The sequence below is a fragment of the Vulpes lagopus genome, chromosome 2, assembly GCF_018345385.1.
Source record: "Vulpes lagopus strain Blue_001 chromosome 2, ASM1834538v1, whole genome shotgun sequence".
Lineage (NCBI taxonomy): Eukaryota > Metazoa > Chordata > Mammalia > Carnivora > Canidae > Vulpes > Vulpes lagopus.
This window is the reverse complement of record NC_054825.1, coordinates 26,365,040-26,392,649: the sequence shown is the minus strand read 5'-3', so window position 1 is coordinate 26,392,649 and position 27,610 is coordinate 26,365,040. Positions and strand designations below refer to the sequence as shown.

General features: G+C 61.4%; 3 protein-coding genes across 9 annotated transcripts; 2 read left to right on the top strand and 1 right to left on the bottom strand.

The window, feature by feature from the left end:
* The first annotated feature begins 506 nt into the window (after positions 1-506).
* On the top strand, positions 507-8,311 carry NFKB2 (nuclear factor kappa B subunit 2). Of its 5 annotated transcripts, none has more exons than XM_041742955.1 (23): positions 507-634; positions 1,923-2,017; positions 2,294-2,375; positions 2,490-2,530; positions 2,796-2,894; positions 2,974-3,125; positions 3,359-3,465; positions 3,558-3,716; positions 4,008-4,112; positions 4,229-4,314; positions 4,412-4,550; positions 4,798-4,926; positions 5,036-5,242; positions 5,321-5,462; positions 5,870-5,984; positions 6,077-6,290; positions 6,441-6,610; positions 6,738-6,840; positions 6,972-7,123; positions 7,251-7,320; positions 7,523-7,695; positions 7,816-7,927; positions 8,026-8,311. In XM_041742955.1, exons 2-23 carry the CDS (start codon positions 1,997-1,999, stop codon positions 8,148-8,150), a joined length of 2,703 nt encoding a protein of 900 aa, XP_041598889.1. In that variant the 5' UTR covers positions 507-634; positions 1,923-1,996; the 3' UTR covers positions 8,151-8,311. The 5 variants fall into 5 exon arrangements, with proteins under 5 accessions (XP_041598889.1, XP_041598891.1, XP_041598890.1 ...); XM_041742957.1 differs by having other exon boundaries at positions 549-634; positions 1,753-2,017; XM_041742956.1 differs by having other exon boundaries at positions 575-634; positions 1,488-2,017.
* Positions 4,061-25,243, bottom strand: PSD (pleckstrin and Sec7 domain containing). 3 transcript variants are annotated; one of them, XM_041742954.1, is made up of 17 exons: positions 24,452-25,243; positions 21,100-21,836; positions 20,715-20,817; positions 19,854-20,220; positions 18,678-19,118; positions 17,288-17,482; positions 17,054-17,134; positions 16,751-16,863; positions 16,163-16,221; positions 15,958-16,047; positions 12,450-12,493; positions 10,820-11,010; positions 10,665-10,735; positions 10,398-10,555; positions 10,083-10,227; positions 9,667-9,810; positions 4,061-5,665 (listed from the first exon to the last, which is right to left on the bottom strand). In XM_041742954.1, exons 2-17 carry the CDS (start codon positions 21,751-21,753, stop codon positions 5,618-5,620), a joined length of 2,904 nt encoding a protein of 967 aa, XP_041598888.1. In that variant the 5' UTR covers positions 21,754-21,836; positions 24,452-25,243; the 3' UTR covers positions 4,061-5,617. The 3 variants fall into 3 exon arrangements, with proteins under 3 accessions (XP_041598888.1, XP_041598886.1, XP_041598887.1); XM_041742952.1 differs by lacking the exon at positions 4,061-5,665 and adding an exon at positions 8,398-9,208; XM_041742953.1 differs by lacking the exons at positions 4,061-5,665; positions 24,452-25,243 and adding exons at positions 8,398-9,208; positions 23,076-24,248.
* A 197-nt stretch (positions 25,244-25,440) lies between these two features.
* On the top strand, positions 25,441-27,593 carry FBXL15 (F-box and leucine rich repeat protein 15). Its single transcript, XM_041742961.1, has 4 exons — positions 25,441-25,576; positions 25,748-25,901; positions 26,232-26,737; positions 27,263-27,593. The coding sequence occupies exons 1-4, from the start codon at positions 25,524-25,526 to the stop codon at positions 27,450-27,452; spliced, it is 903 nt and encodes a 300-aa protein (XP_041598895.1). The 5' UTR covers positions 25,441-25,523; the 3' UTR covers positions 27,453-27,593.
* The last annotated feature ends 17 nt before the right edge of the window (positions 27,594-27,610 follow it).

Below are 27,610 nucleotides of genomic sequence, written 5' to 3'. Positions count from 1 at the left end.
AGGATTACCGAGTCTCCGTGCGCCTCCACCAGAGGCCGCCAGATGGCGCCCCGGGACCAACTGCAAGATCAACTTCCTTCCTCTTCCCCCAACTCTTCCCGGCAGCGGGGGCCCCGCTCCGGGCTGGGGACCCGAGGCCTGGGGCCCACCAGCTTCCCCCTGGGGTTCCCCGGCTTCAGAAGTGGGCAAGAGTTAGGCGCAGCACGAGCCGAGTAGCAGCAGGGACTGCCAGCTGTCTGGGGGCTGGCGGGGCGGGTAAAGAGACCGGAGCCGGGGCCCTTGGCCGGGAGATGGCGCCCGGTCAGCGAATCCAGCCTGCGACAGGTCCCCCCGCCAGAGCCCTAGCAGTAGCGGACCGTCACCCTACCTCCCGACTCCTCCGCCTGAGCTAGTATCTCCCCTCTAAGGGGCGTGCGTGAGTCGCTCCGGATTGGCTGCACGAGTCCGGAGTTAAACTTTCAGCCAATGAAAAAGGGCACGGGGCGTGACGCACGGAAACGTCACGGGAATTCCCCCCTCCCGGGGGTGGAAAAGGGGCTTTCCCGGCTGGAGCCTGGGTGGCTGTGGAGAAGTGTCGCGACCGGTCCGAGGTGGGTCGGGCCGGAGAGAAGCCAGAACCGGAGCCGCCGCCGCGGTGAGTGGCCGGGACGCGGGGAAGGGCGGAAGGAGGGCCCTTAACTAAGCGAGGCTCAGGGCTGGAGAGCGGTATATGCAAGCACACACAGGACGCACACGAACAAGACGTACGGATACTCATCGACATCCTTGTACAAAAAAACAAAACAAAACACGCGGACCCATACGTGCACCTACGCGCATGCGAACGAGTGCACAGCACTGTCCATGCCTTCAGACTCGCACACACGCACACGCAAACATGCTCACCCGTGCACAGGTGCCTGGACCCATATCCTTCACGCACGAACTCCTATGTTCACCTGTGCCCTGGCATATCAAAACACGCTCAGACGCGTCCACACTGAGAGGTTCGCAGACGCTCACCTGCACACAGCCTTGCTCACCGGTACGTGCACACTGACACCACGCACACACGACTTTCACGCACGCACATGGGACGACGCACACTATGCCTGTGATAGACACACACGGCTATGGGCCTGGGGCCGGGGGCGTGGGCACCCGGAGCAGGTGCGGTGTGGGGATCCAATGACTGCTGAGATGTTTCGGGGAGAGGCAACAGAAGAGCCCGTCCCAAGAAGGAGACCCTGTTCCTCCCCCCCGCCCCACGGCCCCAGAGTCCGTTCTCGGGGCAGAACCCCGGGGGCCCCCGCCGGGAAGAGCCCCCGCCTACAGGCCGTCGGAAAGGAGGCCTTCCTACAGCAGGAATGTCCCCCCAAAAGCCCCCGGGTGAATCAGCCGTGGCCTCCCTCAGGGTAGAAAATCCCAAGGTTGCTCCAGGACAGGGGAGGGGGAGGGGGCGGGAGGCGGGCCTCGCCCGACCTGAGAGCGTCCCCCATCTTTGAAAGGCCCTCCAGTCCCCCGCACCTGCCCTGGGACGAGGAAGGGGGCCCAATCACCAGGGGCGCTTCCCTGGGCCTGGCTGCCCCTCTGCCCTCGGAGCCGCTACCGGGAGCTCGGAGGCCGCCGCGGACCTCGCGCCCCTCCCGCCGCGGGGGCGGGGCCAGTGGCGTCATTTCCAGGCCCGCCCCCTCCGGCCCCGCCTCCCCCTGGTATTTTCGGGACTTTCCTAAGCTGTTCTAACTTTCCTGCCGCTTCCCCGGCCCTGCCCAGCCCAGCTCCGGATCTCGCTCTCTGCCGGATCTCGCCCGCCACACCCGGACGGGTGGCTGGAAGAGATCAGACCCTCCCCCAAATCTGGGTCCCACTCGCCCCCCCCCCGCCCCGTGTCCTGATCTGTCTCTCCCCCCCGCCCCCGTCACTGCCCCCCGCCCCCACCTAAGGCGGGCGCCTGAAACACTCTGGGAAACAGAACCTGGCCGGAGCCACCAGACAGAGCCGGGCCTAGCCCAGAGACATGGAAAGTTGCTACGACCCAGTGAGTCACGCCTCCTGGCCCTAAAACCGGCCGGCTGCCCCCCATGTCTGTCTGTCTGTCTGCCTGTCTGTCGGAGGCCCCTCTGCCCCCCTACACCTGTAATGCCCTCTGATTATCTCAACCTGCTTGTCAGTCTGCCTGCCTGTCTGCAAACTTTTTCCAAGAGGAGCTTTTTATGGGTCTGGGGAGGAAAGGGAGTGGCTACCCAGGGCTGGGAAGTGGAAGGCTCTGGGGTGCCTCAGAATCAGTTGCCACCCTAATCTGTTTCCAAACCAGGGTCTGGATGGCATGATTGAATATGATGATTTCAAATTCGACCCGTGCATTGCAGAGCCCAAGGAGCCAGCCCCAGAGACAGGTTAGTGAGTTCCTTAGCTCCCCTTGTCCTAGAGAGGGGGGAGGGAGGAGCATGTGCCCTCTGACTGGGGGATGGCCCTGAAATCCTGGCTCAGCAAGGCCCCTTTGTCCCCAGCTGATGGTCCCTACTTGGTGATAGTCGAACAGCCTAAGCAGGTGAGTGAATGGAAGGGATGGTGTGGGAGGACTTCGGCTGTAGGGACCAGTGGGGTAGTTGTAGTTGGGTGGCCATGGGGAGGGTCACTGATCACGGAGGCCACTTCGGGTTGAAATGGTGGACTGCTACTGATCACAATGGAGGTGTTGTGGTTCAGGAGAGACACTGCCAATTGTGGTCACTGATGGCTGGGAGTGTGACTGGCTTGGGGGGAAAAGAGGGGTCCCTCCTGTTCACATTGTCAATCTGCCCTGGGACGTTCAGCGAGGCTTCAGATTTCGATATGGCTGTGAAGGCCCCTCCCATGGAGGATTGCCAGGGGCTTCCAGTGAGAAGGGTCGGAAGACTTATCCCACAGTCAAGGTGAGTCAGGATGGTGCTGGATGGAGGGTGGGCTAAGAGTGTGTTCAGGGGCATTACTGACAACCCTCACCCCTCCCAGATCTGTAACTACGAGGGACCAGCCAAGATTGAGGTGGACCTGGTAACGCACAGTGACCCACCTCGCGCTCATGCCCACAGCCTGGTGGGCAAGCAATGCTCGGAGCTGGGGGTCTGCGCCGTGTCTGTGGGGCCCAAGGACATGACTGCCCAGTAGGTGCCCCCTCATTGCCTCCCAGTCCTAGGCCCCAGCCTGCCTCTGTGAGTTTAGCATCTGACCAAGGAGAGAGACAGGTTGGCCTCAGAACCCCAGGCCCCAAGTGAAAACCAGGAAGGCTTCCTGGAAGAATGAGAGCTGAGCTGAGGCCTGGCAGTAGAGAGGGTGCCTCAGGAGGAAAGAACTGCCTACAAAGCTTCTGACTCCTCCGCCCCCTCCCCCCACCCAGATTTAACAACCTGGGCGTCCTGCATGTGACCAAGAAGAACATGATGGAGATTATGATACAAAAACTTCAGAGGCAGCGACTCCGCTCCAGGCCCCAGGGCCTTACTGGTATGGGGGGGAGGAGGGGTCATGGGAGGTGATCATGGAAGGAGTAGAGGAGGGGGAGGAGTGCAGGGGTCACATGTATGTCCACTACCCAGAGGCTGAGCGGCGGGAGCTGGAGCAAGAGGCCAAGGAGCTGAAGAAGGTGATGGACCTGAGCATCGTGAGGCTGCGCTTTTCTGCCTTCCTTCGAGCCAGCGATGGCTCCTTCTCCCTGCCCCTGAAGCCAGTTATTTCTCAGCCCATCCATGACAGCAGTGAGTATCCTGATCATCTGGGGTGCCAGGTCTAGGTGCCAGAGGGAGCATGGGGGGCAACCTCCAGCTGTGGAGTCAGACAGGCCTGGGTTTGAACTTGACCTGCCACATATGAGCCAAGTGATCTTGAGCAAGTCATTTCCCCAGTATGGCTTCCATCTTGGGGAAATGAAGATACTAGTAGTTCTTGTACATCTTGGGGTTGTTCAAATAATAATACAAAGCACCTGATTCCATAAATGGGGCCATGGCTGTTATTTTGCCTCAAGTAATTGCTATCCCACCCCACAGAGTCTCCTGGGGCCTCGAACCTGAAGATTTCTCGAATGGACAAGACAGCTGGGTCTGTGCGGGGTGGAGATGAGGTTTATCTGCTTTGTGACAAGGTGCAGAAAGGTGAGGCTGGGAGCCTGGGATGCTGGGTATCAAGATGGGGAGCCAGGGCAGCTCTAGGACAAAAGGCCCTGCAGATTCTATTAGGAGCCATGGCCATGCTTCGCTCTTCCCTATAGATGACATTGAGGTTCGGTTCTACGAAGATGATGAGAATGGATGGCAGGCCTTTGGGGATTTCTCTCCCACAGATGTTCATAAACAGGTACCCCAGGGCCAGGGCTAGGGCCAGGGCTGGAGGCTGAACTGGGCCAAGGCCTCAATAACACCTTGTCTTCCCCTGCCCTCCCCCCACCCCCCAGTATGCCATTGTGTTCCGGACACCTCCCTATCACAAGATGAAGATTGAGCGTCCTGTAACCGTGTTCCTGCAACTGAAACGCAAGCGTGGGGGGGATGTCTCGGACTCCAAACAGTTCACCTATTACCCTCTGGTGGAAGGTGGAGCTGGGCTGAAGGGGGTGGAAGGCAGGGGTGCAGGGGGGGGGAGTAGCCTGGGCTGGAGTGTCCCAAAGCTAGATCAGGGGACCCATGAGTCAAGTCAGGAGTGGGGAAGGTCCCAGGAAGAGGTGGTCCTAGGAGGCAGCCTGAGGGCTTTTGAGGGAGGGCCATGACCAAACTCAGGACAGAGCTCTTGAGGCTGGTGCATGAATTGGGGTTTTGACATCTCGTTTCCCTCTGGCCGCAGACAAGGAGGAGGTGCAACGGAAACGGAGGAAAGCCTTGCCCACCTTCTCCCAGCACTTCGGGGGTGGCTCCCACATGGGTGGAGGCTCTGGGGGTTCGGCTGGAGGTTATGGAGGAGCTGGAGGAGGAGGTGAGGGGCTGCTGGTGGCGGGAAGGGGGATGGAGGAGGGAGGGGGAGAGAGGTTGTGGGGAGAGCCCTGGCTGGTGCCTCCTACCCACAGCCCGGCCTGTATCCGCAGGTGGCAGCCTCGGCTTTTTCCCCTCCTTGGCCTACAGCCCCTACCCGACCGGCTCGGCCCCTTTGGGCTGCTACCCCGGAGGCGGGGGCGGGGCGCAGATGGCCGCCGGGGCGCCTGGCGTGGATGCCGGGGAGGAAGCCGCAGAGCCGAGCGCGTCCCCCCTCACCCCCCAGCGCGAACCGCAGGCCCCGGAGCTGCTGCAGCGAGGTACAGCCTCTTGAATCCGGGCGGTCGGGGCGCTGCGGGTGGGGACCGAGCCCGCGCCCACGCCCCTGTCGCCCCCAGCCCGGGAGTACAACGCGCGCCTATTCGGCCTGGCGCAGCGCAGCGCCCGAGCCCTGCTGGACTACGGCGTCACGGCGGACGCGCGCGCGCTGCTGGCGGGACAGCGCCACCTGCTGACGGCTCAGGACGAGAACGGAGACACGTAGGTGGGCCAGCGGGAGGAAGGGACACCCGGGCTCCCACGGCCAGGCCGGACTTGGAGCGCGATGGAAGGTCGTGGGGTGCGGGCGGGGAAGGAGCCTGAGCCAGGGCTGTGGAGTCGGAGAGACCCGGTTCCAAGTCCGGCTTCACTACGTACTAGTTGTGCTCAAGGTACTTGATCGCTCCCCGCTTCAGTTTTGTAGGCTGTTAAAAGAGCACAATGATAGTACTTATATACTGCACTGGGTGTTCGGAAGGATTCAGTTCAGGTGCAGCGATGCCTCCGGAGACGTCTGGGTTCCGCAAGCCCCAGGGACAGAGATCGTGGAAGCGGCGGGCGTTTTGAGGGCAGTGGATGCTCTGAGTGGCCTGGCTTGCTTGGCTACATTCTTGCTCCCCACCCCTCAGGCCGCTGCACCTGGCCATCATCCATGGGCAGACCAGTGTCATCGAGCAAATAGCCCACGTCATCTACCATGCCCGGCACCTGGGTGTTGTCAACCTCACCAATCACTTGCACCAGGTGAGGGGCACCAATTGGTGAGGGGGCAGGAGTGGGAAGGCAGGTGGGCCTAGGTCAGGGGCGGACCTGGCTCATTCTGCCTGCGTCCCCAGACACCACTGCACCTGGCGGTGATCACCGGGCAGACGAGCGTGGTGAGCTTCCTGCTGCAGGTGGGCGCAGACCCGGCACTGCTGGATCGGCACGGAGACTCCGCAGTGCATCTAGCTCTCCGGGCCGGCACCAGTGCCCCCGACCTGCTGCGCGCCCTGTTGCGCAGTGGGGTTCCCACCATGCCCCAACTGTTGCACATGCCGGACTTCGAGGGTGAGTTTTTCACCTCCTGCAGACTGGGGGCAAAGGTGGAGCCCAGGGAGGACACCTGGCAAGTGCCTGGTGTGAACATGAGGCGTTGAGGCCAGCTGGTCAGGGGCCATGTTGGGGATGGCTGCTATAGGCTGAGTATCTGTGTCCTAGGCCTGTATCCAGTACACCTGGCAGTCCGTGCCCGAAGCCCCGAGTGCCTGGATCTGTTGGTGGACAGCGGGGCTGAAGTAGAGGCTGCAGAGAGGCAGGGGGGCCGAACAGCTCTGCATCTAGCCACAGAGATGGAGGAGCTGGGATTGGTCACACATCTGGTCACCAAGGTGGGACCGAGGACTGCTGAGGGTGTGGGGCTGAGGGTTATAGAAACAAGGACGGTGAAGATGCATGGGTAGGGGCGGCCAGCCAGTCAGTAAGTGCTGTGATCAACCACTCCCTTGCACCCCACAGCTCCGTGCCAACGTGAATGCCCGCACCTTTGCGGGAAACACACCCCTACACCTGGCAGCGGGACTGGGATCCCCCACTCTCACCCGCCTCCTTCTAAAGGCTGGTGAGCCTCATCCTTGGGGCATATGAATGGGATGCCCCAAGGTTGGGGGGAGGAAGAGGGGTGCCTCCCAAACCCCACTTTGCAGTTCTTAATGTGGGCTCCCATCTTCTCATGACTACCTCCCTCCCCAGGTGCTGATATCCATGCAGAGAATGAGGAGCCCCTGCGCCCACTGCCTTCGCCCCCTACCTCTGGTAGTGACTCAGATTCTGAGGGACCTGAGAGGGACGCCCGAGGCAGCTCCCGGGGCCATACACCTCTTGACCTCACTCGCAGCACCAAGGTGAGGCTAGTGAGAACTAGAAGCACCAGGGAATGGGGTACCTGGGCTTATGGATGGGGCCCCGAGAAGCTGCACCTGGGCTTGGGGACTGGGATGGGAGGTCATCAAACTGAGGCTGTCTCCCCAGGTGAAGACCTTGCTGCTAAATGCTGCTCAGGACACCATGGCACCTCCCCTGACCCCACCCAGTCCTGCAGGTGAGATCTCTTCACCCACTGCCAGGCCCCAATCCCTGCTCACAGAGGTCTCTTCTTTAGAGCCTCTGAAGGAGGGCTCCCTTGCTCCCTCCCTGTTGCCACCCGCTGCCCCAGGACTGTGAGAGTCCCATGAGAGAAAGGTGCCTGCCTGTGTCCATCTCTGGGGCTAACAGACACATCTGTGTGTGTGTGTCCCTGTCAGGGCCAGAGCTGCCACTTGAGGATGCAGTCCTACAGAATCTAGAGCATCTGCTAGATGGGCCAGGAGCCCAGGGCAGCTGGGCAGAACTAGCAGAACGGCTGGGGCTGCGCAGTCTGGTGGACACATACCGGAAGACTGCCTCACCCAGCGGCAGCCTCCTGCGCAGTTACAAGGTCAGCTGGCGCCCGCCCCTGCTCCATGCCTGGCTTCTTTCCTGTCTCAGCTCTCAGGTGCTCCCTTGGCCCCAGGGCTCCCGACCCAACTCTGATCTCACTCGTCTTCCTTCTCTCCAGCTGGCTGGTGGGGACTTGGCAGGCCTGCTGGGCGCCCTGTCTGACATGGGCCTGGAGGAAGGAGTGAGGCTGCTGAGGGGCCCTGAGGCCCGAGACAAGCTGCCCAGCACAGGTAAAGGGGTCCTACTGGGAAGGCAGATCCGGGCCTTGAGGGTGGGAGGCCTAAGACCTTGACTGTTCCCTTCGCCCTCCCTGTGCCCACTCTCCTAGCAGAGGTGAAGGAGGACAGTGCATACGGGAGCCAGTCGGTGGAACAGGAGGCAGAGAAGCTGGGCTCACCCCCTGAGCCACCAGGAGGGCTCTGCCATGGGCACCCCCAGCCTCAGGTGCACTGAACTGCTGCCCACCAACCAGCCCCCTCCCTGGCCCCCTCTGTACAGCACCCCTGCCTATTCCAGTTCTTATTTAACACCCCATGCCCACCCCTCAGTTGGGGCAAATAAAGGATTCTCATGGGAAAGGGAGGGGATACAGCACCCTTCCTAACTTATGGCAACCCCTGATGTGACTCTTGTCCCTGGAACCATCTGCCTAACCTGGCCCCAAGCCAGGTACTGGAGAGAGGAGAAGGAGGCACAGCCAGCAAGTCCAGAGCAGTTTTAATGGGAGTGGAGGCTGTACAAAGGGCAGGACCCACTGAAGGAGGGAAAGCAAGGCCGTGCTGTCCCCCGACTGTGTAGGGGGCCTAGGCATGGATACCCTTCCTCCACCTCTGGAAAGAGAGAGGGTGAGTCTCAGGAAGGAAGGAGGGAAAACCAGCTTAGCCCCAACTCCTGGCCTCTATCTGAGCCAGGCCCCAGGATGGAGGGGGATTGCTGGTGTCGGGTGGGGGTGGTCTCAGCAGAAAGCAGAAACGTCAGGCCTCCCCCCCCAAAAAAGCATCAAAAGTCCAAAGGGCCCTGGCCCCTCCCCCCCCAGCCTCCCACCCCTCGTACGAAAAAGTGCAAAACATTATCACAAAATGGGGGTCTCAGAGGGGCCCCTAACCTAGGCTCCAGAGGCCCATGGCCTAGCCCTGCCCTGCCCCGGACACCGCGTCCGGCGCGGTCAGGCTCTGGGCCAAGGGGCCCTCATGGGTGACCCGAGGCCGGCCCGGGCTCAGGCAGGGCTATGTCATGCAGGTGCCCAGCAGGTGCCAACCCCCCACGCTCCTACCCTCAACTCAGAGCTTCCACCGCCCACTGCTTGCCCCTGTGCGAGGCTCTGAGCCAGGACACTGAGCCCGGGGCTGGCTGGAGGGGTTGGCCTGTAGGGAGGGACTGGAGTGAGGTGGGGGGAGTCCATCCTCCGTGCTCCTGGCCTGGGCCAGTGCTGCCTCTACTGCATCCAGCTCTTCACTGCCTGCCTTCAGCTTGACCCGAAGCAGCGCTGCATATGTGCCATAGCGGGATTTCTGAGGTAGAGGGGCAGTGGCTGTGAGCCTGCTCTCCACCCTCTGCCCATCTCACCCCCATCTGGACCAAGGAGGGATGCCAAAAAAGGCTAGGAGAAGGCAGGTTCTCGCCCACCTCTGAGGCCCCCAAAGCCTCCAGGGACTGTGACATGATCCCCTGGTAAGTTGGTTACCCTCTCTGGGCTCTCTTGAGGCTGCATATTATAACAGGTAACACTTCTGGAGCCTGGACTAGTTGGGAAAAGTGAGCACTTCAGCACCTGACAGACCTCATCTCACTTCATTACCCTAGTGGGTATGGAATGTCATCCCTGGCCCATAGAAAGGGAAACAGGCTCAGAGGGGTAAGCAGTCTGTCCAAGGTCACCCAGCTGGTCCCATCCTCCTAGAGCCTGTGCCCTTAACCACTAGCCTGAGCCTCCCTGATGGAGAAAGGAGCCATAGGGCGGGAGGTTCACCTCGAACTCCAGGTAGGCCTCCTTCTGCCGCTGCTCGTCAGCCTCCTTGCCCCGGGCCTTCCGGCCCAGTTGCGCAGCCCGGTGCTCTCGCAACTCGCTTGCCATGGCCTTCAGCTTGGCCTCGTGGGTCCGCACCTGCTCCTCCTAGAGGCCAGGGGGAGTGCAGTCAGGGTCACTAGTATATGTAGTGCCTTTGTGCAAAGTTTTTTAAAAAGGTGCCCCATCCTTTGGACAGGCAAAGCACCACGTCTAGGTTAACACCTTCATAAGTGGAGTGGAAATGATTCAGCCTTCATTCACCCCCGCCCCAGGCCAATGTCCTGGTGTGGTGGACATCTACATAATCCCACACCGCAGTCGGGCTGGGCCTGCCCCACTCCATCCCACTGGCACCAAGTGGATGGAGCTGGCGGTACCTGGGAGAGGCGGGTGGCAGCACTGGGCAACAGAGGGCGGCTGAACTTCCTCTGGGAGCTAACAGCAGCTGGGAAGGGGGGTGCAGAGAACATGGCAGCCACCACATTGATGCGAGTAATCCAGGACTGCATCTGCTCCAGGTTCCTAGGGAGACCACACTGCCGCTTAGGGCCTGGGCCCAGGATTCCTGTCCAGGGATGCCTGGCCTGGCTCAGGGTGTGGCCTGGGAAGAAATGAGGCAATCCAGGGACAAGGGAGGGGAGCACGGTGGGAGAGGGGCAAAGCGGTCCAGATGGCAGGAGGAGGGCACTCACGGGGCCTGGAAGAGGAAGACCCGCCAGTCAGCTGTGCGCAGGTAGAAGACATGGGGCCTCTTGCTGTAGTCGCTGGCACGTGTGGCCAGTGCGTGGTGGATGCTGATGGCATTCTTTAGCTCCGCCTCTGATAGGGCCTTCCCGGGCTGATACTCCTCCTGCAAGGGTGCCCATCTTGTCCTGGCCATGGTCCCTGCCCCGCCTAGCCCAGCCCACCCACACTCCCCTGAGCCAGCTCAACCCCAACCCCTTGGGCTGGCCCCGCACCTTCTGCAGGTAGAGGATCATGCCCTTGAGGATCCCGTGGAAGCTCTTCCAGCCCCGCTTGCCCCGAGGTGCTGGGGGGAAGGAAGACAGGTCAGGGGGCCTGAGACAGGCCCCCTCCCCTCCATCCCCCAGACCCTCCCCACCCAGCCACGTACTCTTCCTGCAGTCAGGGTCTGCGTGCACCTTTCGCACCAGTGCCCCATGCTTGTAGACTGCAGCCCCAGGCTCAGGAGTCAGGTCCAGGAAAGGGCTGGAGCCGCTGCCACTGCCCCCGCTGACCCTCTTGATGACCTTGGGGTTGGGGTCGGCCAACTCAGACAGAGAGCGTCTCAGCTCCTCCTCGTCTCTGCAGGTGTGATCACCTCAGAGGGGGCTGGCCTTGCAGCCATGACCCCCCCCTCAGCCCTAGCCTCTGCCCACCCAGGAAAGCACCCCCTTGTCTGCCCCTCACAGGGTGGGCTCCCCTCAACCCGAGGCTGCTGGAGCCTTATCTCCCACCTCACACCACATCTCCCTGGGGGTAGCTGGAGCCTGGACTAGTTGGGAAAAGTGAGCACTTCAGCACCTGACAGACCTCATCTCACCTGTGCCCCCTGCTCAGGTGAGATTCCTCTAGGTAGCACATCTCCTCACATGTTAGAGCTTGGCACGGTAGGGCCATGACTGTCCCTTCGTCCCCATCCTCTCTGTTTCTGCACACACACACCAACCCCCCACCCTACTCCACAAGGGCAGATGCACATCTGACTCAGCGGTCTCAACCACACCCAGCAACACCCTTTGCTCATAGTTTGTTGGCTAAATGGTGGCAGAAGTAGCTTCCTAGTGATCGCTGAGTAGCTCTTGGTCAGCAGGCTCTGTTATCCTCTAAAGAGTCAGGTTCTATCCTGTCACTTTGTTGATCAAAAACCTGCAGTGGCTCCCTATCACCTCCCACGTAGAGTCTATGCCCTGCCAACACTGTCTCTTTCTCCTTCCAACCTCCAGCCAGCCAGGCCTGCCTCCTCTTGGTCTCCTCACCCCACACTCATTTCAGCCACCACATAGTTATTTGCCTCCCAGATATTAACTCCCCTCTCGCCAAATGCTTCCCTTCTTTCAAGGCCTGCCCCAAGGCCCAGTGTGCAAGCCAGTCTGGAGCTCTGCCTCCTCTGAGGTCTTGTCTCCTGCAGGTTGGGAGCCCCCAACCCAAGTGACTCATGCCTGGACTACCAGCAGATACCAGCAAATATGAGTGATCGTAGTGACTGTTTAGATGAGGCTTTGCCCTTCAGACAGGGGGCCCCAAGGCTGAAACTGGACCTCCTCCCTTAATTGGGACTCCTCTAAGATTCAACTCTGAGTCTGTTTCCACTGAGACTGCCAAGAGTAGACAATGTTGTCCCTTGTTCTGTGATACTCTGGATTCCCTAGGACCCGAGAGGGGCCTCTCGTGCTATTGGTCAGGGCTCTACTTCCAGAGACTTCTGCTTTCCCACTTGAGTTGCCAGGGGACCTTCCCTTTATAGTTTCAGCACTCCTCTCCCAGGCCTGCTGACAGTGGCCACCCACCCCAACCTAGCTTGTCATAACAACCCAGCTAGAGAAGAGACACAGAACCCCAAGCCCAGGCAGCCATCTCCAAAGAAGGAAGTGAGGCAGCCTCAGTGCTTCTCATGGCCTCACCCGCCTACCCTGCCCCACAACCCAGCCTGGACTCACAGGGGCCGCCTGAGCACTCTCAACCTCTCGGGGCAGCCCCTTCCCCACACCCCAGCTCCCTCACCACACAGCCCCAGGACTCACATGGCCCACTGCAGCTTTTCATTCTTGATGGAGCTGTACAAGGCCTGGTGTGGAGGAACAAATCAGGCAGGTATGGGTCATTCCTGGGGGAGGCAAACCATGTACCCCAATGCCAGAGCTCAGAGCCCTCCCTCCCAACTCAGGAGAGGAAACAATGGGGAGTGTGGGGCAGCAGGGGGTGTAATGAGCAAGAACACAGGCTCTGAAACAGAACTGGGACACGGAAGACACAATACTGTGTCACTTCTGCTGCAGAACTTTGGGCAAGTATCCATGGGGAGAACAAACGTAGTAACGGTGTGTAACGTAGGGCAGGCAATCAGCATAGGGCACCCAGGCATACGATCGATGCACAATAAATGGCAGCTGCTATTATCTTTGCTGTTGTTTTGAGGGGTCATCCAACCCAGATCCTGGGTGGGAGAAGCACAGCCCTGGAAGGAATAGAAAAGAGCATCCCACGAAGCTCTCCTTTCCCCAATCGTGTGTGTTGGCCCTGTTTCCATAGGATAAACCCCACACAACATATGGGGAAACTGAGGCCCAGCAACAGGTATTCACTCTGTCACCTCCCTCTCTGGCTAACAAAGAACATACTCTCATGGCTCCTAACCCCTGGGCAAACTGAGCACTTAACCCAGCCCAGACAGCCACAGCAAGTCTAACGCCAGGATTGCGGAGTGAACACTAGTCTAAAAGGCAGAAGTCTTAGCTTCCAAATCCTGCCCACCCCAAGCTCCCTGTGACCTCCTGAAGCAGTCAGTGCCCCTCTGTACATCTGTCATGGGGGACCTGTGGGGGCAGCAGGGTGGTCAGAGTACAGCATGGGCTCCAGGAGTTGCAGAGGGGACCCTTCTTGGGAGTGGCCTGCAGTGTGAGTCCACAGCTGCACCTCCCACTGTGGGGGCGATTACACCAGCCTGTCTGTGAGTGGGTGTGTCCCCAGCATGTGCGTGTTGGGCTAAGCGTGTGGCGTGTGATGCTGCCTGCGTGAGCTGGGTGCAGTGGTGACGTCGGTGCCTTCTCCGCGATGGGACACAGCCCCCCACCCCACCACCAACATACCACAGTCACAGCCACAAGGTTAGCCCAGCATCCCACACATGCACACCCTATCCAGGGGTGGGTACATCTCACAGCCTCCACCCCCTACACAGCACATCCCAGCCTTATGCACACACAGCCCTCCCAGCACACCCTCACTCTCCAACTCTGGCCAGGAGGTTGAAGTGGCCACCCAGATCCCGCCCGTCTGCGGCCTTCCAGTTCAGCCCCCGCCCCTCGGAGGACCCTCTGTGGCCCACAACCACGTCTTCTTTCCAAAGTCCTAAGCCCTATCGGTGAGCCCCGTCACGCTCCCAGCCGGAAGACCCAAAGGCCCTTTGCTTTGAGATGCCCACCTAATGCGACGGTCTGTGCCCTTCCCCCTCCAGTCCATGCCCACTCCTGGCTACCCATGGCCGCTGTCCCTGCTGGGCTTCCCCGCTCAGTCCGGCCGGTGCCTCCGTCAAGCCGCCCCCTCAGCCCCGCCGCCCTCCCCAACCCCCTCGGCCCCCTCGGCCCCCTCGCCCCCAGCCTGGCGTGGGCCGCGGCCCCAACGCCCTCACCGCCTTCTTCTTCTTGCGGCTCTGCAGGCGGCTGACCACCAGGTCGGTGTAGAGCACCGGCTTGAGACTGCGCGAGCGCTGCGGCCAGCCGTAGCACAGGGTCTCGGCGCCGCGGTGGGTGCGCCCGTAGCGCACGGAGCACAGCGAGCGCGAGCGCAGCCGCCCGGCGCTGCTGTGGATGCTGTTGACGCCGATCATGCTGGCCCGGCCGGCGCGCCGCGGCCCCCGGCCATGCCCCCGCCCGCCCTCGGCCCGGCGGCCCGGCGGCCCGGCGGCCCGGACGGCCCGCGGACGGCCCCCTCGACAGCCGGCGCGAGCGGCCCGGCCCGGCCCGAGCCCGGCCCGGCTCCCACCGACGCACGGAGCGCGCGGCGGCGGCGGCGGCGGCGCTGTCGGCTCTGCGGCTGGGCGCGAGCGGGAGGGGGCGCCGACGGGGAGGGAGGGCGAGCGCGGGGGGCGGGGACGGCGCAAAATGGAGGCGCCCGACCGCGCGGGGCCCGCGGCGCGCCGCCACGGGGCGGAGCCTCAGGGGCCGGAGCCTCAGGGGCCGGCCCGGGAGCGGCGCCGGGAGCCCCTCGGCCGGCGGCTGCCAAGGTGGGCGGACCCTGAAGGGTCTGCAGCCCCCTCCCCCTCCCGGCTCGTCCGGGCTGGGGCGCCCCCCCCGAGGCAGGACAGGACACGCGGACGGGCAAGGCGGCCCGGCGGCCCGGCGGCCCGGCGGCCCGGCGGCCCGGCGGCCCGGCGGCCCGGCGGCCCGGCGGCCCGGCGGCCCGGCGGCCCGGCGGCCCGGCGGCCCGGCGGCCCGGCGGCCCGGCGGCCCGGCGGCCCGGCGGCCCGGCGGCCCGGCGGCCCGGCGGCCCGGCGGCCCGGCGGCCCGGCGGCCCGGCGGCCCGGCGGCCCGGCGGCCCGGCGGCCCGGCGGCCCGGCGGCCCGGCGGCCCGGCGGCCCGGCGGCCCGGCGGCCCGGCGGCCCGGCGGCCCGGCGGCCCGGCGGCCCGGCGGCCCGGCGGCCCGGCGGCCCGGCGGCCCGGCGGCCCGGCGGCCCGGCGGCCCGGCGGCCCGGCGGCCCGGCGGCCCGGCGGCCCGGCGGCCCGGCGGCCCGGCGGCCCGGCGGCCCGGCGGCCCGGCGGCCCGGCGGCCCGGCGGCCCGGCGGCCCGGCGGCCCGGCGGCCCGGCGGCCCGGCGGCCCGGCGGTTTCAAGAGTCCAAGCTTCCTTGCATAAAACCAACGGATCAGAGAAAAGAGTGAACCTACAGGACAGGGACACCCTCTCCTCCCACGCATACCAGTCCCAGTGTAGCTCCCTGTGTAGCTAAACCCCTCAAGTGTTGGCGTCTGAGAGCAGGGCTGGGCAACAAGGGAGTCAGAAGAGCAGTGTCTAGTCCCAGGTTGAATGTAACTGGCTTTGAGACCTTGGAAAAGCTTTTGTCCCATTTGGACCCCTCTACCTCTGGGTCCCTCCTGGGCATTGGTACCAGAAGGGCCTTTGTGGCCATCTGTCCTGGGGTAAGGGGCGGAGCAGGAGGAGGGAAGCAGTGCACCTGTGTGTCCCCGCCCTACGCTGGGGCCCCTCCCACCCTCAGTGAATACTGGAGGAGAGGCACTGAAGAAGGCCAATGCAGGGTTCAAGGCCGCCTGATCGCTGGTTTTTGAGAGCCGCCTCCCCTCCCCCCACTGCGCGCGGCCCCAACTGCACGCCAGTGCGCATGTTCCGGGGGAGCCGGCGTGTGGGGGTTGGGGGGGGGGGAGGTACCCGAGCTGAGTCACTAGAGGATCCAGCGCTAAAGCTGGGGGGGCCTCCAAGCCCCTCACCTCCTCCACCTCCACGCTGCCGACAGGCCCCCATCCCTCCACTCCAGCAACCTCTACCCTACCCCTCCTCCCCTCACCCCCCCTCCCCACCTTGAGCAGCTCCCTGGGGAAGTCTCCGCCTTCATTGAGGCCCTCCAGGTTTCCGATGAAGTCTCCACAGGTCATGCGCTTCCCAATGTTCTAAGTGAGGGCACAGAGGCCTGTGAGGGGGGCCTTGGGCCCCAGGCCTTGAAGTCTCTGGACGAAGTCTGTTTTCTGGGTTCCCTCCCGCCAGCACCCCCCCACCCCCACTCACATGGCCGTGGAGATCGGTGTTGAGTAGCATGAGAGCGCAGGTCAGCGTGTGCGCACCGTCTAGGGGAGAGTTGAATTCAGCCTCGGCCATCTCCCAGGGCCACCTCCCAGGGACTCGTTCCCACAGCTATCCTCCAGAGCCTTCCAGTTCATCTCCTGTCCCTTTTGGCCCATAGTCACACTTTTGTACATAGTCATACTTTTTCACATCCCCATAGTGAACCCTACCTCCTCATGCCAAAGATCTCTCTTTTCCAGCAGATCCCTAAAAGGGACCTCATCCCCAACACCTGCATGCCTCTGTGAGTATGCACTACTCAAAAGCCAGTTATGCTGACCAGTGCAGCCAAATCACATTGTATGTGAACAATTGCATGCAAACACACCTGCTCTTCACAACACACCATAGACCCCAGCAAAGCCTGCCCACACCCACAGTTCTACACTCATGCAGCCACGTCAGCACTGCACACATGCATGCTCACATGCCTGCAAGCTTGTGCATGCATTCACTCCTCCACACACACTCCTGCTCCTATGCACGTGCCCATCTGCCTCAGTGACCACCCCTGCCCCCTGGCTTCCTCACCCTCTGAGGACAGGGCTCCGGGATTGCACTGGAAGTATCTCTGGGAGAAGTGGGCCAGCACGCGCTCCCGTTCCTGGGTCTCACCCATTAAGGCCAGCTCCTTCAGAAACACCCTGGGGATAAGGGAAGAGGGAGCACATCACCCCTACACGAGGTCCCCTAACCAGGCAGCCCCAACTTCTGGCCATGCCCAGCCAGCCTGGGAAGGATGACATCAGGGCAGCTTAGGAGAGGCACACAGGCTCGGAGGAGGCACACCAGGTCCAGAGAGTGGGGGCCACCCTCCAAAGGCTCACCACCCACCTGAGAGCTTGGTCCAGAGTCATGCCAGTGAAGACAAAGAACTTGAGGTACTCGCCAGCCACAAGTTTGCTGAAGTCATTGCTGTGGGCAGGACAGACAGATAGGTGGAGTCTCAGGAGAAAGGGTCAAGGGGCCAGATGGGGGCAGTTAGCTAGAGGGGATGTGGAGGTGTGACCGTCTGGGATGCATTCTCCCCCCTACCCCTCCCTTCGAAGTCCCAACCAGCGGCTTTACTTCTTGCCCAGGTGCCGCGCCACGTCAGCCTTCCTGAAGCCGTCTAGTCGGTAGAGCCTCTTAGCTAGGCGCTGTGCAGCCTCCAGGTCTGCTTTCTGCCCATTGGACAAGGTGTCTGTGCTTCCCAGGGCCAGCCGCTCTGTGCTGTCCAGCTCTGAGTCTGAGTCGGACACCAGCTGGCTCAGTGGTGGTTCGCTGCCAGGGTAGAACACCAGCTCAGAGGTGAGGCAGTCCCTCTGGGGCCATTTGGATCCTTCCTGGGCCTCCAAACCCAGAAGGCAGAGAGGGCGAGACTGGGGCATGGGGAAAGCCTTTTTCTTTTCTCCAGAGGACACTGTACAGGTCCTATCAGCTGATTCCATACTTACTATCTCTCTGTGGTAGTCCTACATCAAATTTAACCCACATCCCTCATTCTGCTGTGGGAATTTTGACTGCTTCTCCAAAGCTCCCTATGGAGTTCGCTATTAGGCACAGGTTTCCCGTCTCCACGCTGGCCCTACTGAGAACATAGTCCTCTATCTCTGAGAATATGGGCAAAGGTGGGCTATAGATAGGCTGCCAGAGAGGAACAGTGTAGGGTCAAACAATGATTTGAGGGCAGCAGGGACACCATCCCACCCTATGTCTTTCTCCTTCTGGCCTTTTAGGGAGAGGAGCCTCCTCCTTGGTCCTTCTCTTCCACCCACAAAGAAGCAGGCTCTGGGGTAGAGGGGACTGGGGGTCAGCATGCACCCCATTCATCCCCTGTCTCCTCCTCCCCTTCCCTTCCCGCCCAGCTGCTCTACTCGCAAAGCCACCTGTCACCCCAGAGACAGAGGCCGGAAACTCCTGGTTGCTAGGCAACTGTCTCCCCGGCCACCCCCTCCTGTTGCCATGGCTTCATGACTGAGAGGGTAGCTGGCAGAGGGAGAGCAGAAAGGTTAGACTGGTGACAGGACTTCCTGGAGAAGGGTGAGAGGCTCCTGCCTGAAAAGGGGAGGTGACAGGGGAGGGAGGCAATGGGAGAGGCTGGTGGCTGCACCTTTGAAAGAAGCCTCCAGGTGGGGTAGGGAAAGGTCACAAGACTTCTAACCAGATGAGAGGCTCTGCCTGGGGAAGGAAGGGCCTTCCTGAGAAGAAAAGAGGGCATTCTCTGGGAACTCTTCAATCTAGAATCATGGTTTTACTAGTCACTGGATGTGAGACCAAGGGAGGAGGCTGTGAGGGACTCCCCATCACCGCCAGTAGTAGCCCTCCACATGGAAAAACTGACATCCGCATCCCCTAGCCATTCTTTCAGGGGTCAGGAATATAAACTACATCTTTGCACTGAGGCCCTTTCCCTTGGAGCAGCTGTACCTGGGGCCCCGGGGGACCTCAGTTCTGAGGAACCAAAGGAATCACTCACCTGCCCAGGGGTGCCGCCCCCAGCCCAAAGCTGTCCTCTGAGTGGCAGGGACTAGGGGGCTCCCTCCCTGGGGCCTGCTTGGCTCCAGTCTCTGCCTCCTCTTCTTCCCTTCTCTGTGTCCAAGGCCCATCAGCAGCGGAGCTGGTACCAGAATCTGGCTCAAGAGGTGCAAGTGGGGCAGGAGCAGGCGGGTCAGGCCGGGGAGCAGGGGGTTGGGGAGGCAGCTCAAAGGTGAAGAAGGGGCTCTGGGTTGGGCCAGGTGAGGCCAGGGCCTCCAGCGAGGCGAGGCTGGTGTAGGAGGTGCCCTTGGCTCGGTGTGACTCCAAGATGGCTTCAAACACACAACTGAAAGAGTCAGGCCCATCAGCTGAGGGGCTGGTCCCAGGTAGAAAGGGCACAGGCGACTTCAGAGGCCCAGGGTGGGGCATCCGGGTGCCTGGCCTGCAGGGGCAGAAGAGTCTCGGATCAGGGGCCAAAGGACAGTTCTTGGGTAACATTTTACTGAATTCTCATATGACTCTGTGAAGGGGATTATCACCTCCTTCTCACAGGCCACTAGTCTTCTAAAAAAGCCACCTAGGTAGGGAGTCCCCACTACAGGCTGACCAAGCTATTCAGTCCCCCTGAGGCACCCCAGCCTTACCCATCCCTAGCACCCAATCATTTCCTCTCTTCCTTCCTGCTAATCTCCCTTTCTCCTCCTCCCTGATCCTCTCCCCTCCTGCCATCCCATTTCTATTTCTGGCAACATCTTAGGAGAAGAAGATGAGGCTCCAAGCTGCAGTGGGGTGTGAGACGGAGAGGAAAGCCCCCACACTCCCCACTCTCCTGCCAGGATCCAGGATCCAGGATCCGGGTTGATGCTCCCATGCCCCCAGGCTTGATTCTAACCCCTCACTCTGCCTCCTGTTCTTTACTGGAACCCCTTTCCTGCTCTGTCCTGGCTACTCCCTACCCCAAGGGCTCTGACAGCCCCCCCACCCACACCCCCAGAATTCTGCTAGGCCTGGGGCCTCTGTCCTGAATCTCCAGCTGCATCGCCCTGTTACACCACTAGCTTGGTCCTGACCCTCCCAGGCCCACCCTCATCTTCCCCTCCTGTCCCTCTGACCCCAGCTCTTCCTTTGGGCCAGCTCCAAGGAGCAGGCCACGTTCTTGTCCCACTCCCCCACTCACCGGGCCCCCTCTGAGGCCTCAAACACCTCGTCGTCCACATCCTCTTCCCCACCTGCCTCGTCCTCGTCCTCATCCTCATTGTCACTGCCCAGGCTGGGATAAGGGCCAAGGCGTGGACTGGGACGTGGGGCAGGTGGGCGGGCAGTGCCAGGTGGGCCTTCAGAGCTGGGCTGACTCTCGATGGCCGAGTCAGCCTCCTCTCGCTCAGCCAGCACCTCATCGATGTCGGTCTCGCGGTAGCACCTCAGGGGCACCGTGTCCAGGTCCGTCTCGGAGTACTTGGCTGCTCGCCCCACAGCCACCCCAGAGCCCTGCCCTGAGCCCACCCCAGGTGGAGATGGGGGGGCCTGCTCTGGGGGCTTAGCACCTGCAGTGTGCATAGGCATCCTGGTCAGGAGGTTATCCTGCTCAGCTCCCTGTCTGGATTCTGTTCTAGGAAGGAGCTCTTTCCTGCTGCCTCTTATTGGCAGGAAGTTCTTTCACTGTCTAGCCACCATTCTTCCTGCTACAAACTCAGCTTGTTCTTGGTGCCAGTGAAGCTCGTTTCAAGTCAAATTGTTGTCAAATAACTTCAAGGGGCCTGAGGGAGACCAGCTTCTTTTGTCCTTTATAGAATGACTCTTGATATCCTGCCATCCCCTCTCTCCACAATCTAGCTTCCTCCAGGTGCCCAACCCAGCCATGATCCCCCTGACCCTCCATCCTAACACAGATGGGAAATTTGAGGCTTGGAGAGGCATTAGTCAACTTATGAGCCCAGGAAAGGATTGGGGGGAGATTTAAAGGAAGGCTCCCTACCGTGCCTCAGCTGCTGTGGAGAAGGCCCTGCCCTGTTCCCTTTGCCTCAGTCCAGGATCTTACCTGAGCTTGGGGGGTCCAGGGAGCCATAGAAGAATTCCCATTTGGCTCGAGCAATTCTCTGGGCATGAGAGGAGACTTCCCGGGGGGAGGACCAGGTGTCCCCCTAAGCCAGGGAAGGAGAGAAAGACACAAGCACCCAGAGATAAAACCATACATACAAAGACACAAGAACACAGGACCGAAACACAGAAAGAAAACCACACAGGGACAGATATAGAGGTACCAAGGTGCAGGGACAAGAAACGGAGGGCAAGAAAGAGACAGATTTAGGAGAGGTAGAAGAATTTGGCATGAACAGCAGACAGGCCCAAAACTGCCAAGGGGCCAAGCCTTGCCCCTTTGCTGGGACTCTGGGGTTCCAGGGGGCCCAAGGGAGGTCACTTACCTGGTTCAGGAGTCCACTGTCAGCAGGTCCTGGGAATAGCTTGGCCAGGTGCTCAGAGGGTCCCCCCAGCCCATTGGGGAGAGAGGAGTAAAGGCCATCTGCCCCAACCTGAGGTTGGGCTGGTGGCCCATGTATAAGGCCCTGTCTGTCAGGCAGAGCTGAGCCTCCACCAGCTGGGAGTGGGTCTGATGTGGATGCCTCTAGCCGTAACTTCCTGTTGGAGCCAGGCCCCAGGGCTGGGGTGGGCCTGGGAGGAGAGACCCCACCCAGGTCCCAGCTCCGACTCAAACCTCCAGGAGCAGGTAGCCCATTTAGTGGCCTCACACTGGCCTTCTCCACAAAGCGGAATATGACCACAGAGCTCTGTGCCCCCGGTGGGGGCTGCCCAGTAGGTGAAGAGGGTGCCCAGGGTGAGGGAGCAACACGGGGTGAGGGGGGGCCACGCAGGGGTGTACAGGGTGCTGTCACACGTCCCAGTTCCCGGCCTCGGGGACCAGGACCTGCCACCCGCCGTAGCAGGGAGCCTGTGCTGCCATACATGCTGGCTGGGGGACTTTGTGGCACTGGGCCTTCGGGGAGCCAGCGGCGTGGGCATCGTGGTGGGGAGATGGCACAGTCGCCCTCCGAGCAGAAGCGCATGGCACCCTGGGCCATGCTGGGGCCTGGGGTCAGGCTGGGGGGGCAGGGATGGCGAGGCCAGGCGGGGAGTGAGGGGGCAGCATGCTCTTCGGACAGGCCTGCAAGAGAGGAAGGGGAGCAGAGGGTAAGCTGCAGGGGAGGTGGATGGGCAGGAGAGCAGAGACAGAGAGGGGAAAGCTGGATGGGCCATCTAAGCGCCAGAGGCTTAGCCCATCCTAGGAATGTGGCATCATTAACCCCACCCCTAGCTAGAAGTGATCAGGCCTCCTACTTGGGCTACTTCCATGAAGGCCTGAGGAGAAAAGAATTGTATCCCTAATGGGCCCCAGGCTCTCTTCCTTCTGTCTGGGGGCCGTGAGCATCACCTTGGGAGGAAAAAGGAAGCTATTTCAGAAGTTGAGTGAGTTCAGAGTCCCTGTGGCATTTTGGAGGTACTTCTGGTGGAGGAGGGGGAAGGCTGGTAGCCCATACTCTGGATCAGGAGTATCAGTCAGTCTTAACCATCATACAGCCATGCCCCCTCCCCAGAGTCTCTCTTAAGGAGGCCCCTTACTCAGTGAGAGAGAACTCAGGCTTCCTAGAAGGAAAGGCAAGACGATGGAGGGGGATGTTATAGAGGGATCATGAGGGGCTGAGAGGCACATGGTGAAGGGGAGAACTGAGGCCTCTACTCCTAATGTATACATGCTGAATGGGAAAGGGACATTCTTGTTCTCTATACAGGTACACACACTCATACACACACACAGACAAATAATATCAGTACACAGTTGAACATATTCCTAGGCAACACCTCCAGCACACATGGACCCAGGCACACACACATACACACACATACACATTGCCCAAAGACACACCCTCATACACTCTCACAGTCATAACAAATATGTGTGTAATGGAAAGGCACATGCTTATTTTATACACATACTGTCATCAAACAAGAACACACAAAGAGACACCCAAATATACACACAGGCCCTCATTCTCCAATGCACACAAACACAGGCGTATTCAGACACAGAGACCTACTAGTCACACACAAAAATACAGATGTACCTCACACACATACTTAAGCAGGAACATACACACCCTCTCCCCCAACCCCCACCAGTCACCTGTCTCTGGGTGGGAAGGCTGCACCAGACCCTGTCTCTCCTTCCCTCTTAAAAGAATGACAGATCTTATCCAACCCTTAAAGGGGTAAAGGGGCCCCTGGTGGCAATGCAGGGTAGGGGCAGAGGTCAGGAGCAGCAACCCTGCCGGGCAGGTTTCTGAAGCTCAATGGGGGCCCAGGGCATCCCCACTGCAGCTCCGACAGGAGCTGCCTCAGTACTCACCGCTGCTCGCCTGGAGCTGGGGCCGAGGAGAGGCGGGGAAGAGGCTGGGCCCAGCTCAGCTGTGAAGGCAGCGCGGCTCCCGCTTGCTCCCGCTTGCTCCAGGCCCGCCTGCCTCTCAGTCCCTCCCCCTCCCCCCTACGCGCGGCTCAGGCAGAGCTAATCCCCCCCACCCACCCCCCGCCCTTTTCCGGCCCTGAGCCCGGGAGGCTGGCCCCCCTTCCCGACGCTAGGTCCCTCCTGGGCTCTCCCGCCAACCTGAGACCCGCCCCTGACGAGGAGGAGGATGTATGGAACCCCCGGTTCTGTTCCCAAGACCCTCACGTGCCCCACCCCAGTCGTCCCTTGCCTCCACCGCCCCCCGAGCCACACGCCGGACCCAGCTGCACTCGCGTGTCCCGCTCCAGACCCCACGCGTGTCCCTAGGAGGTTGCCACATGACCTGTTACATGCCACACGCGCTCCCGCCCCCACGAGCACGCGTCCGCGCCAAGCACACCGTATGGGTGTAGACCGGACCCGCCCCCTAAATCCAGGAGACCATCAACTTATGGGAGAGAGATATGGGGAGAGACCAAACCCTAAGAGGTTCTGCGTTTAGGATCCAGGAGACCCAACCCTGACCACTCGCCCAGGATGCAGCAGGAGGGATGTTAGTCAGACGTCAGAAAGAACTTCCTTGCTGTCTGAGTTAGGTGTCCTGCCTATCTGAGGGTAAAATGTTAGACGGGATGACGCCAGGAGTGGAGGAAGTGGGGAGCAGGCAACCCTTGTGCCCTTGGCCAAGGTAGAAGGGGGCCCAGCTATTTTAGGAAAGCACTGCCAGAGTTACTATGGCAACTGCTCTCCTTGGGTACGCCAGGGCATGCAGGTGGTGACCTCGGAAGAAGGGGTCCGTTCGGGCAGTCAGGGGGCGCGAGGACGTGCGCGGCGGGGGCGCGCGGGGCTCACCGCGGGGAGGGGCGGCGCGGGCTCCGCGTGGTGCTGAAGGGGACAGCGCCAGATTTGTCGCACTGCGCAGGCGCAGAGGCGCGAACAAAGCGAGGAGGAGGAGGAGGAGGAGGAGGCGCGCGTCCCGAGGTGGTGCGCGCCTACAAGGCTCTATCTTAGCGGAGGTCGGTTCTCCCACCTACCCCCTCCCCAAGCAGGCTAAGGAAGAGGAAGCAAGTCCCTCACCCAAATTAACTCTCTTTGGTCCTTCCCTGCTGCTGGCTTCTCCCTTCTTGCTGCATTGGGGGGTGGGGGAGGGTGGAAGGGATTCTGGGAAAACTAGGATGCCTGAGTTTTCTATCGCGACTCGCTTGGCCCTGGACAAGACGCGTCCTCTCCAGGGCCTCGGTTCCATCTTTAAAATGGAGCAACAGCACAGAGCTGCTCACCTTGCAGAAGTGCCCGAAGCCCTGATGAAATAATGGATGGGAAGCAGTTTTCGTGATGCAGAGGGAGATGAAGAAGCGGCTGCACGAAGGGAGAGCGCAGCCCTGCTAGGGGGCAGCTCTCGGCGACAGTAGTAACCCTCAGCGTCCTTCACACCCTCCCCACCAATGGATGATGGGGAAAGCACTGCTCCGGGGGTTCCCCAGAGCGGACCCCGGAACCAGGAACTGCGGACGCGGTGAGAGGGCCGCCCAGAGTCTGAGCTTAGAGTTGTGGCACATCACTGCCCCCAGAGCGGGCCCAGCCCCAAATCCCACAACTAAATCCCCAGGTCAACCTAGAAGTGGTAGTCCTGGTGGGCTGGGTTGAGCACTCATTCTTCTCAGGACTCTAGACCTCCTGGGGAGAAGATAAGGACCCAGCTGGAGAGACAGTCCTTCTTAGCTCCTTCTAGGTCTCTCCCCTCGAGGTGCAAACCTATTCCAAATCTTCTGGGAGTGGACGGGGCTGGACAGCTCCGTACTTCACAACTAACCAGGAATGAGAGGTTTGGGCAAGTTTGCTTGATGAAGGAAGAATACTTCTAGCTTCGCCCATTCGATTCATTCAACAATTATTGGGCACCTACTACGAGCCAGAGAGTAAAAGCCTGGATAGTTTCTCCCCATTTTTCAAAGTCGCTAAGCGCGATCAGAGGGCAGAGGGTAGGCCCAGAACCTTGGAGTCTTGGCTCCGCCCCTTCTGCGTTTGGCTTTGCCTGCTCCTCCCATCACCACTTCACTCAGAGGCGGCCACTGGCCCAAGACGAAAAAACAGCCAGTCTCTTCTGCACCATCGCGTTCTCCAGCTTCAGTTCTCAAGCCCTGTAGCCGAGAAAGCGAGATCTGATGTTACGCCATCGGTCTGTTCCGCTCTCAGTTTCGAGATCCATCCGGAACGCTTTCAGATAGGATCCTCAGTGAGACCGCACTCGATTGAATCGGTCTGTCTCTGCAGCCCAAGGAGGCGGATTCGCTGAGGCCGCTCCACGGCCAAAGCGAGAAGACCTTACTGCGCACGCGCAATAGGCAGCCGATGGAGCCACCGATGGAGCCGTCCGGAGGGGAGCAAGAGCCGGGAGCCGTCAGGTACCGAGCACCGGAGGGGCCGAGAAAGGGAAGAAGGACCTAGGGGAGGGGAGCTGAATTGGGCCGTGTCTGGGGGCCGTTCTTAGGAGCCCGGGCGCAGAAACATAACCGAGGCGGACTCGCAGGTGACAGCGGCCCGGGACGCCACCGCCACCGCCCCTTTACCCGCAGGCTCCTGGACCTGCCTTGGGAAGACGTGCTGCTCCCACACATCCTGAGCCGGGTGCCGCTGCGCCAGCTGCTCCGGCTGCAGCGCGTCAGCCGGGCCTTCCGGGCGCTAGTGCAGCTGCACCTGGCGGGGCTGCGCCGCTTCGACGCCGCTCAGGTGAGCCGGGGGCCAGAGCCCCGCCTCGTCTGGGTACCGCCCCCGCCCCGCCTCCAGCCCAGCCCCCAGCCCAGCCCCCAGCCCAGCTGTCTACCCTTACCCGTCCTCCCGGGCCTACAGGAATGCCCGGGAAGCGAGCCCCCCTGCGGGAAGTACTCTCAAAGGGCAGTACCGGGTTTCAACTCTGTGGGCACTTGGGATCTCTCCTGGGAGAGCAGATGGCAAGCCCCGAGGGCGGGTTGCCCCCGGGAAAGAACTTCGGGTGCGGAGAGGCGGCACCCGTCCCGCCCCCGGGACCCGCTGAGAGTCGAGGTGCCTCCCTGCCCGCAGGTGGGACCGCAGATCCCGCGGGCCGCATTGGCCTGGCTGCTGCGGGACGCTGAGGGGCTGCAGGAGCTGGCGCTGGCGCCGTGTCACGAATGGCTGTCGGACGAGGATCTGGTGCCGGTGCTGACGCGGAATCCACAGCTGCGGAGCGTGGCGCTGGCCGGCTGCGGGCAACTGAGCCGCCGCGCGCTGGGGGCGCTGGCGGAGGGCTGCCCCCGCCTGCAGCGCCTTTCGCTCGCGCACTGCGACTGGGTAGATGGCCTGGCGCTGCGCGGCCTCGCCGACCGCTGTCCGGCGCTTGAGGAGCTGGACCTCACCGCCTGCCGTCAGCTCAAGGATGAGGCCATCGTATACCTGGCGCAGAGGCGCGGCGCGGGCCTCCGCAGCCTCTCGCTGGCAGTCAACGCCAATGTGGGGGACGCCGCCGTCCAGGAGTTGGCTCGGAACTGCCCGGAACTCGAGCACCTCGACCTAACCGGCTGCCTCCGCGTCGGGAGCGACGGCGTCAGGTGCCTGGGCATGGCATGGGATCGGTGGGTTGGGAAGAAAACAATCATTTACTTAACTTCTAGGTTAGGGGCGGGCTGTAGCTGCCGAAAGGCAAAACTGTGGTGTCTGGATTTCTCTGCTACCACGGCACCCCCATTCAGACCAGGAAAGGCCTCTAAGATTGCCTAGTCCATAGAGCCCATAGTAAAACAAAAACAAAACAAAACAAAACAAAACCAAACAAAAAACACTTTTGAACCAGTATTTACACATTGGCAGATTTCACAGTCAGATTTCTGGCTTTTCTTCAACAAGGGGAAAACCTTGAAATCCTGGGCGGAGCTGAGGAGCAGTTCTCCCCTTTAAGAGGCAGGAGGAAGTCTCGGTTTCACGGGAGACATTGAATGTATGACTCCATGTGGCCCCCTCCCTCGTTTATGGAGGGAAAAAGTATGCTGAGTTTGAGGGTGGCAGGGGCTTGGCTGGCTCCCCCACCGCGGGCGAGGCGGCTCCTGGCCCCTAGGCTCACCCGGCTCCTCCCCCAGGACATTGGCCGAGTACTGCCCGGCCCTGCGCTCGCTGCGGGTGCGGCACTGCCACCATGTGGCCGAGCCCAGCCTGAGCCGCTTGCGGAAGCGCGGCGTGGACATCGACGTGGAGCCGCCGCTGCATCAGGCCCTGGTGCTGCTGCAGGACATGGCAGGCTTTGCACCCTTTGTCAACCTGCAGGTCTGACTTGCCTGCGAATGGGGCACAGCTGGACTGTGTGGTGGGGCCTGACTATGAACTGTAGGGAAACTGGACCGTGGGAGCCTCTGGATAGAGGCGGATGCCCTGCCCCACCCTGGAGCTTCAAATAAAGAGCTTTTTACCCCCTTGCCTGGCGCTGCTGC